A 10,699-nucleotide genomic window follows, 5' to 3' on the forward strand; every position below is an offset into this window, starting at 1 on the left:
TCCTGGGACCGGAAGAAACTGGTGATGGTTGGCTATCGAGGGAGGGGGCGGGGTGGCTAAGAAGGTGTCCCTGTGTTTGCAAAGCTCAAGCAGGAAGAGGCCTAGGCAACGCTGGTCCTAGAGAGAGAGAGAGAGAAACACCCTGCATGTGTGTGACCCCATGTGCACTTCATGAAATGGCTCAAATCAAGCATGCAAGATTGATGCTAAAACTATAAAAAATCTTATATTCAGGCATTTCATTTCATCCTAATGCTAAGGTTGCAACAAAAACCATAAAACCTTTGCAAATCCTAAGGTACAGTTGCAAGGAGCACCATTAATTATTTGAATCCTTGAGGAAAAAGATTTTGGTGCCCAAAAAATAGGTTGCGAGTTACAACAATTACCACTGTTTCCATCATAAAGGTCATGTGCGGGATAAACCTAATGCGGTTACGGGGAGTTTTGATGTTAGGGTTTTAAGAGTATAGTGACCCAAAGTTGTTCTTTTGCCTCTGTGGGTTGTCTTCGGCTCTGCGTTTTGGGGGCTCAGTTGGTGATCTTCATCAAGATGAAGTATAATCCGAGTAAGTATATGATGATGGGATCTGTTTCTGCATCATTTTTTGCAGAGCTGAGTAGCCTGCGTGTTTCTGTGTGTGTGTGTGTAGGAGTGAGCAGCTCCAGGCGCAAGTCGAGGAAGGCCCACTTTACGGCCCCTTCTAGCGTGAGGCGAGTGCTTATGAGCTCCCCTCTCTCATCTGCGCTCAAGAACAAGTACAATGTAAGCCCACCGACACCCTTAACGTTTGGGTTTCGCCTAGCCAGGGTTTGGGTTTTCCCAGTTAGGGTTAGGGTTAGTGTTTTTCGAAGGATTCTTTGACCATATGTTTGTGTTTTTTTTCTTTTTCTGTAGGTGCGATCTGTTCCTGTTCGGAAAGACGATGAGGTCCAGGTGATCAGAGGCACCTACAAGGGTAGAGAAGGCAAGGTTGTGCAGGTCTACAGGCGGAAGTGGGTAATCCACATCGAGCGCATCACCCGTGAGAAAGTGAACGGTATGATCTAGGGTTTATTGTGCAGCACCTAGGTTCACATTCAGGGTTAGTTGGAATCCTAGCTGCTTTGGTAGGGTTAACATTATCCCCATCTAGCACACACACATACATGCTTACATATGGCGGGTTTGCCTCTTTGGTTGGTACGTACATACGTACATCTAGTGGTTTTATCTCTAGGTTTACTACATGCACGCATACATATACCTACTTACTTGCGACATATATGGGTGGAAGTGGGTGGAAGTACATACATACATAATGCATGCATATTTAAATCAACATTTATACATACATATGCATACATATACATAGGTATGTTGTATGCATGTACACATAAATATCACATATATATGTATATGCACATCTATATTTACATGTAAATCTACATTTATACATACATATTCATACAATTGCATGTACACAGGTATGTTGTATGCATGTACACATACGCATATGAGCACCTTTAGCTAGGACACAGTTCAATCTTGGGTCCCTGCATTGAGGGCTCACATACCTCCTGCTAGGGCTAGGGCACTTTTAGTTTTCCTTGAAACTGGATGGGGTTACATGTACGATCTTAGGGTTTTTGTGTATTTGTAATTTCATTAAACGTATGGAAAAGCTGTTGTAATTTTGTTCTTACAAATTGCAGGTGCTACTGTGAATGTGGGTATTGACCCCTCAAAAGTAGTGATCACCAAGCTGAAGCTGGACAAGGACCGGAAGTCACTCTTAGACAGGAAAGGAAAGGGGAGGGCAGCTGAGAAGGGTAAAGGGAAATTTACAGCGGAGGATGTCGCTGCTCCTTTACAGGAAGTGGATTGAGATTCCTGGTGTATTTCAGATTTCTGAACTCCACTGTTTCTGTGGGTGTTTTTTTGATGCAAGGCCTTTCCTCTGTACTCAATTAACTAGTCAAGCTGAGCACTTTTGTCCTACTGGATTTTAAACTTTTTGTTACCTTTGTTTGTATTCCCATGGCTGTCTGATGACTTATCGCTTATGACCAAGGATATAACTGGCTATGGCTATAGAGATGATAGATTGGTAATGCTTGGGGTGGGTGTTTTACTCATCATTTGTCTGGATTCATTCTTCATGAGTACAACACTCTTATCCATTTCCACTCTTTAAACTATTGTAGGTGGGAAGTGCTAATATTCCAATTTTTGTGTCAATTATATTAGTCAATTTGAGAAGTTATCCATTGAGGGTTTCTCATCAGGTCCATGATTAATTCCTAGCATTTTAAATTATTTACTTAATTGTGAGGGTTGTACACCCTTCTCTTTCTCGACCAGAGTCCATGTACTCGTGGAAGAAGAACTTTCCATGTGTGCCAATGTGTGGTTACTGCCCGGATTACAGTGATGGAGAGTTGACTGATTAGTCCCTTCAGAGTTGCTGCAATTTCTTACAAATGCAGTATATGTGCACAGCCTGCTCCTAACCAAAAAAAAACTATTGTATTTTCTTAGAAATGTTATGTGGGATATTCACAGCACCACCAAATTACTGAATGGTTAGCTTTGCTTTCATTTAGAAGGTGGACTATACTTCTCCTTAGCAGTTTTGGAGAGAGCTTACGGATGCATAGGGTTGAAGGAAACTGTCCAAAAATTGTAGATTCTGAAAAATACGAGCTCTGTTATTGTGCATTGGGGGAGAACAATCATTTTGATTGTTTTTGCATCCTCTTATTCATATCCAAGAAGTTTCTGAAGCGCTCTATACTGAAGAAATTCAAACCAAATTTCTAAAGCACTCAAGTACTCCAGAGTCTTAACATTTTTATTCTCCTGGATGGCCATGCATTACCTCAGAGCTGTACATCACCAATTTGAATGAGCTCTAATATTCGTTTTACTTTCTCCCTCTTAAGGAATTGTAGATTTTGATATCATGGAGATGTGCAATAATGTAAGTAAAAAGCATCCTGAGAGAACTCTAATGGTGATTCTTCCCTAGAAAAAGAAAAACATAGTTTTTTTTCTACGTTAAGTTTTGTGTTCTGAGAGCTCCAATCTTTGAAACCCTATTCAACTCAGAATTGTTGACACCTTCCAAAATAGATCATCCTTACAAAATTCATCCACTTTCTAGTCGTCACTTTGATCATAAGACAAAATGTACGTGCATAGTAATCAATTATATCAAATCCAACTTTTGAAAACCACCCTGATTGTTTGAATTGCCAAATCTTCTACAAATAGAAATATCATTGCATGACAACATAAAGGCATGGACCTAGTGTATAGAGAAAAAAAATTTTGAGTGAACCTGGCATGATTCCTTTTACACAGGTTAAAGAAGAAAATGTGTTTATTTAACAAGTATTTTCTTCACTTTCAACTATTTTTTTAGAAATTGGAGGCAGCATTTTTCCTTCTCAGGATTTTCTAGAATTTGATCAGGATAAAGGGAACTAGGTAATTGCCTTTGGACGTGTGCATCCCTTATCCTTGAAAGCTAAAGTCTTTCATGCATAGTTCTCCTCATGGAAGACTTACAGAAAGTAGGGGTCTTAAGTCCCCTTCATTTTCCAAACTAGAGTGAATAGGGAGGCTCACCAAAAGCTTTCCCTTTAGTATATTCAAAATTGTGCAAGTCATTGGAAAACTTCCCATCTAGGAAAGCCAAAAAAAGTGGAGCAGGTGTTTTGCCCTCTTTTCGTGCAAGTAGAAAAAGGTGGACATTCGGTGTCTACTACTATTTAAAGGGATGCCTTTTCAGGGAGCTACTAAAATTGCCATAAAAATAGTTCAAAAGAAAGGTTTTTATCCCCCTAAATTGTCCTCGTATTGAAGTCGACATACCCATCAATGAAAAACAATTCTCTATTGTTCAAGCAACCATGCTAAAGGGATATTTCTCTATTTTTAAGAGTAATCAATCCTTTCAATGAAAGGGATGTTTCTCTACTATGCAAAGCAATCCTATCAATGCAACATCATACCTTTTGGACTCTTAGTGTTCGGTCATGTCACACCAAAGTGAATATTTACTTAACTACAACCATCATATGAGACTTGTTGCTTTCAACTTGGGATTCATAGCTTCCAAACTTCACAATGGTTACTAGCTCCAAGCTCAAATGCCTTTCTCTTTGTTGTTGCCACCACCAAAGAGATACTCCACTTCCTTGCAAGGACTCACCTCTCATTCTCACTCACACACACAATGCACATGTCCAAGAATCATACACTCTACTCTCAACTCTTTCTTTCTCTCTTTCTCTCTATTAGGTAGAGCAAGTAGACATGCACAACTCAATTGGCATGAAGGGAGATTGTGTCTTCATTCTTGAGAAATTCACTTATATACAACCCAAACTTAATCCTAATCTACTTAAGCTTGGTCATTTGCCAGCTTTTCTCGTAATATGTACAACTTTTTGAGTGTCGTTTCATAACACTTATCAGGCTATTCTCGTGTGTAGTAGGGAGCGTCTTTCATCACTATAGCAGTTGACAAAGGTAAATCCATCCAAGTGATCTCACCATCAGTAGCCCCTCTGATGAAGACCCAAGCCTCATCATTGATGCTACCTAAACCAAAAAATATCACTACTCCTTTGCAAGCTAATGTGCTAAGAAAGGTACCAAAACTTTATTTCCACAAAAAAAGTATATCCACTGCATAAGTCAATGTCAAGATATCTTCCAAGGTATCAAGACTGTGAAAAAGCAATTATTAGTAGCTCAAGCCTACTATGTAAATGGCAACCCGATTTGGCTACCTCACTAACCTAAGCAATGCCCATAGCAATGCTCACAACACCAACCTCACAAGCCTAAAAGGCCAGAGTACTCATCCAACCGCTTCCGTAAAAGAGCCCAATGAGAACTTCTTCCAACTCATCAGTTATGGGTTCCCACGAAATTGATGCAAGCATAGAGATTCTATGAAGGTAATGAAGATGTGTAGATCCCAAAGAGATCAAAAAGACCCCCTCAACTTGCACAAAGGAAGAAACCTCATAAATGAAGGCACAAACGCCCTCATCATAAGATTCGTGAAAAATGGGTACCTTTGCCTTCAAAAGCAATGCAAATCATGCCTAGCCTTTTAGAAAATCACTAGAACTACAAGATAACATCAAAAGAAGAAAACTCAAAAGTTCAAATGACGAGAAAAATAAGTCAAAATTCACGACCATGAGTATCTGGAGTTTTTCACATTCAAAAAAGTTGGTACAAAGGTAGTGTAAATTATATAAAGGACTTCACCATGATCAATTCCTTTAGAAAATCAGCTCAAAGACATGAAATTCAAATGTTTTTTTGATGTGAAAAACCAATAGATGTTCATGACCATGAATATCTCAAGTTTTTCATGCCTAAAAAAGGTGCTTTAATTCTATCAAAACTGAGGTGATCACAAGCTTCCTCAAAAGGGATTGAAGAAAGCCTACATTTGGTATGAATACAAAATTAACAAGATTTTTTTGGCATCAATATCTCAAGATACACATCATGAAAAACCAGTCTGGTTTTTCATGGCGTGAAAAAAGTTCAAGAATGGTACTTTTCACATTGATCATAACTTCTCATGAATGACCTTTTCCAACCATTTCAAGATAAGTTCATGAATGACCCTTTTCGACCATTTCAAGATAAGTTCATCATGAATGACCTTTTATGATGATAAGTTCATTATTTATCTTGATGATATTGTGGTTTTTAGAGCTTCAATCAAAACAAAAGGCATTCTTCATCAAAAAATTTAGACATTGCACAACAATGCACTTTTATCAATCCATAGAAACTTGAAATTTTTTAAAACATCATCGAAAAATCTTAGGCATATAATTTCAACAGATGGCGTTTCCGTTGATCCTAGATTCCATCTATTAAGGATTGGCCAATGCTACATAATATTCATGAGTGCAAAATTTAATCATACAAAGGTTTATAAGTTTTCCAAGATTGTTGCACCTTTGACACAGAGCTTTTAAAGTCAGCACTTTCTTTTCAATGATGTTGCTTCTCACATGTTTGATAAGTTAAAGATTGCTTTAACAACTCCAGAAATGGCAATAATAGATCCAAATCTTTCTTTTGAGGTTATGCCCGATGCGTCTCTGCTGGCAATAGGTGCACTTCTTATGCAACAAGACTAAGCCATAGCTTTCGATAGTCATAAGCATTTAGAAAATTCAACCGCATTATGTAGTCGAGCGTGAAAACATTATCTTTTAGGAGCAAATTCTGTTGGGAAGACTGATCACCATTCTCTGTGTATGTTTGCACTCAATCAGCTATGAATGCAAGACAAGGAAGCTAGGTGGTGTATTTGGCAAACTTCCATATTACTATTGAATATGGTCCTAGCCTTTCTAATGTGGTTGTTGATGCTCTTAGTAGAATGTCTCAAGCTTTACCAATGGCAATTTTAATAGTTCAAATCAACTATAAATTTTAAAGATGGATATGCAGATGATCAAGACTTTGCAAATGCTTTTTGAATTATTATGACTCCACAGTCTAGTCCTTCTGATTTGAGAATTTATCTAGCTTATTCTCTCAAGGATGGATTAGTTTTTTTTCCAGATTGCATTCATGTCTCTCATAACGCAAGTGTGTAAACTTTTAGTAAAGGAACATCATGAGGTTTGTTTTAGTAAAGGAACATTATGAGGTTCCTTATGTGGCCCATCCTGGTATCAAACAAGAATTATAGGTTGCTAATAGCTTTCTATTATTGGCCACAAATGAAGCAAGATTTTATAAAGTTCGTTACAAATGTTTTTCTTGTCCATAAACAAATGAAAGCCACACACCTCAAAAGTAGCACAAAATAAGTAATGTTGCCACTTTTTAAGAGCATGAACTAATAGCAAGTAAGTCTCGCTCATCATAGGCCGAGTAGTTATGCTGGGCGCACGGTCAAGCTTCTTGCTTTCAAATGCAACTGGGCGTCTCCCTTGCATTAAAACCGCCCCAATGGCTTCTCGACTAGCGTCTATTTCTACAACAAACAGCTCATTAAGATCCACTATTCTCAAGGTAGGTGCATCTACGATTAGCAACCTTGAGTTTCTCAAAACTACTTCATTGCAGATCCTCCCAACATATAGTTTTGCCTTTAGTTCTCAGTTGATCTATCAATGGGACTAGAATCTTTACGTACTCCTTTACATACTATCAATAAAACCCCGACAAAGCTAGAAAAATTTATACTCCTTCTAAGTTTTTGGGCTCAGGCCACTTGAGAATAACATCCACTTTCTCAGAATCCATCCGCGTTCTCCAACAAATATAATATGGCTTAGATAATGAATTTCCTCAACAAAGAATTTGCATTACTTTTCCTTCGCAATAACTTATTCTTTCTAAGTAGTTTGAGCACTAAGCATAAATGTTCTATGTGTTCCTTTCTTAACTTACTGTAAACAAGTATGTTGTCTAGAAAAACTACTATGAATTTTCCTGAGCCTGGATGTAAATTGTTGTCCACCATTAGGATCATAAAAGTCAGTGGCGCATTAATCAAACCAAATGGCATGAACAAAAACTCATAATTCCCAAATCGAGTTCTAAACGTGGTCTTGAAAACATCACGTTCTCTGATTCTAACCTGGTGATAGTCCGACACCACCTAAGATCAATTTTAGAAAAATAATGTGCACCATTGAGTTGGTAAAACAACTCGTCAATGCGGGGCATTGGATACTATAAGAATATGGCATAGCGGAAAGAGATAGCAAGACAAAGCACAATAGACAATGCAATAGATACACAATGGAGAGAATTTAAAATTCTGATTATACCAAAGAGGTACAAGTGATGGTGATGTCCACCCGTGCGCTCTCAAGTAGGGCTTAGATGGAAATCTAGACAGACTCTAGATGGAGTATGTACGAGGTGTAGAAGGGGGTGGATACTCACAAGCATTGGATACCTTAGCTCATGGCAACCATGTCCATATATAGTACTGTAGCCAGTGTGGTAGACGCGTATACAACGAGGGCGGTTACACTGCATAGACACGGTCATTCGCTGGCGTATCAAAAACCCGGCCCACGGACCACCGCCCACTAATGATGGACCTAGTATGCAAGGGAATATCCCTCATACCGTTTCCTTGGGGGCTCTCGCCCCCGAACCCCCGCCAGGAGGGCTGCTAGCCCCCTTGGGACCCCTCAGCTGGGGCGATGCCCCGAACCCCAGCTAACGCTCGTACCCCCCCTGACCGTCTCCTAACCATCATCAATGGTCACAATAATGACCCCATCGGCATCTAAGCCGGGGTTCTCACTAAAGACATATGCACCATGGCTACTCCTCATAATGAGAGCCTAACAAATATGCATTACACATCTAAGTGAGATACATGCTGAGAGGGGGGCATTGAGTGTATACTAACAGATACTTGTTCTTAATCGTAATCTAATTATGAGCACAATAATCTATGCACATACACATAGAAATATCCTTCTTTTTTACCAAATGAATGAGTGAAGTCCATGGAGAAGAAGTAGGTTTTATGAAACCTTTTCTCACATAATCGGCCAATTGCCGCTCCACCTCCTGTGCTTCAGAGTGGCTAAGTCTATAAGTAGGCTTGCAATCTTGCTTATATACTTGGAACCTAGTAGGACTTGGCTTGCCACCGTAGATGGTGGGGCACCATTCGATAAATCTTCAAGAAAAACATCCCCGATACTCTAGTGATAAATAATTTAAAGTATCTACGTACTTACCATTTTTTATTGTCTCGTTTTCAGCCTTGCAATTTAGGGTTTAAAAAACAAGGGGAGTCATTCATGACCATTTAACCTTATTGTTTTATCTTCATAAACATTATTCACTTCTGTTTTATCTATAGAAACAAAATTATATAAAAGGTTACAAATTTATACCTGCTAAATTTGTTCGAGCTCATCGACACAACACAACTCCATGGACGATATCAAAGGTGTAGCTGGCACATCATGCTCACCACATAAAGAAATGCATCTACCCTCATGCATGAACTCTAAGCTATTATCCTCGTAACTACAACGCCCAAGTTATACAACCAATCCTTGCCTTGATAGACATTTGCCCTAGCTAAATGCATGACCTTGAAATCAAGCATAGCCTCGTAGCCTTGCATAGCAAGTGACGCTCCTAAAACCACTGTGTCACAAACGGTTTTGTCATCATTAGCCCCGAAACTATGTACTTATGGTCACTCTTCATCGCGGGCAACTTCAACTTTTTCACTAATGAGTAAATAAAAAAGTTGTGCGTGGCTCCATCCTCGATCATAATGGTGACTCCATGACCACCAATCCTGCGACATAAACGAACCAAATAGTATGGCCCGAAAGATGGCATGTGAAACACAATAGGCATGGGTGCTGTCTGTATGGCAGACTGTCTCGCGTCTCTAGACTGTGCAAATTGAAGAGGTAACACCTGCACCTATGAGTGTGCCCAGAGGATTTACATCCTTCTTAGCATCGCTAGAACCATCTCCAGCTCCAAAACCCAGCTTGGGACAAGCCTCCTTATTATGCCACGTCAAAGCAGTGAAAGCATATATTTTTTTCCTTTGCTATCTTGTGTCACTGCTGTTTTTGGAGTTTCGTAAGGTTTTTCTCTCTATTTTTTCATGGTTTTTTAGACCAACGTCCCCCTTGTCCCTTGTCACCCGAAAGAATTTTTGTTTTAAATTATGTAACCCCACTCTTGTCTATCATCTGCCTACGAGATATACCATCGAGTTATTGCATATCGAAATCCTTAGGCTCCTCAGGATGTACATAACTCTCATAATCTGGGTCAAGACCTCACATGAACCTGCAAAGAGTTTGGAACACATCAATTCCCTTTAACTTCAGCACTATTTCTCGATAGTTCGAGATATATTGGGTCAGTGAAATGCCACGCGTAGAGAATTTGTCCCACTCAATCCAAGACCTCTGAAGCTCATTGACTGGTAAGAACTCTTTGTGGAATGATGTCTCGAAATCTACCCAAGTATGAGAGCGTCTTACACTATTGGCCAAACTCATTCACCATTTATATGCTTTGGCTGTCAAGGACAAGCTTGCCTCGATGGGCCTCACATCCTTTGGCGTATGCCTCAGGTTATTGAAGTCTAATCACTTGTGAAAGAAAATGTTGACTGCATCTTTGTTCCGTTCCTTATCCTCTCTCCCAAAGCTCAACGCTTTGAGATCCTTATAGATCCCAGTAGATGCTATGCACTACTTGTTGCTAGACTCTATGGACTGCTTAGCAGACTCTACAAACAACCGCCCAATGGAAGTCCCAACCTCCTGCTAATAAGAAGTAAACTGTACTCTTCTCTGCACACACAGGAGACACAACGCTAGCAACAAGAGTGGCCAGACATGAGTCTAAACGGTGATAAACTCCTAAGGATGGTTAAAATTTTATTTTGATTTTTTTTCTAAGGTTTGGGTCCTGGCAAAAAGCTACAAAATGGACTCGCGTGAGACCTCTTGCTCCAAGGTGTCAACCTCGAATTAAGCATTGAGATCTACATCACCGAACTCGTTCTTGTTAAGGAGGTCATCATTTGTCCCGGGTCCAACAATGTATTGCCGCTCTCTATGGACTAGTCGACTATCGATGGGGTGTGTTTAGTCTCTGCGTCGAACAAAACCATGGGGTCATCTATGGACAAGGATGGGGATCAAG

General features: G+C 39.6%; 1 protein-coding gene across 1 annotated transcript; it reads left to right on the plus strand.

The window, feature by feature from the left end:
- The first annotated feature begins 409 nt into the window (after positions 1 to 409).
- Positions 410 to 2,003, plus strand: LOC147622330 (large ribosomal subunit protein uL24z-like). The gene is made up of 4 exons (XM_086823431.1): positions 410 to 569; positions 654 to 766; positions 899 to 1,040; positions 1,696 to 2,003. Exons 1-4 carry the CDS (start codon positions 554 to 556, stop codon positions 1,866 to 1,868), a joined length of 444 nt encoding a protein of 147 aa, XP_086679557.1. The 5' UTR covers positions 410 to 553; the 3' UTR covers positions 1,869 to 2,003.
- The last annotated feature ends 8,696 nt before the right edge of the window (positions 2,004 to 10,699 follow it).

The sequence above is a fragment of the Cibotium barometz genome, chromosome 29 (genome assembly GCF_041138505.1).
Source record: "Cibotium barometz isolate CiBa-2024 chromosome 29, ASM4113850v1, whole genome shotgun sequence".
Classification (NCBI taxonomy): Eukaryota; Viridiplantae; Streptophyta; class Polypodiopsida; order Cyatheales; family Cibotiaceae; genus Cibotium; species Cibotium barometz.

Coding starts and splice junctions, on each gene's coding strand:
- LOC147622330 (XM_086823431.1), top strand. Junction 767..898: donor CGCTCAAGAACAAGTACAAT/GTAAGCCCACCG, acceptor CTTTTTCTGTAG/GTGCGATCTGTTCCTGTTCG. Junction 1,041..1,695: donor CACCCGTGAGAAAGTGAACG/GTATGATCTAGG, acceptor TACAAATTGCAG/GTGCTACTGTGAATGTGGGT.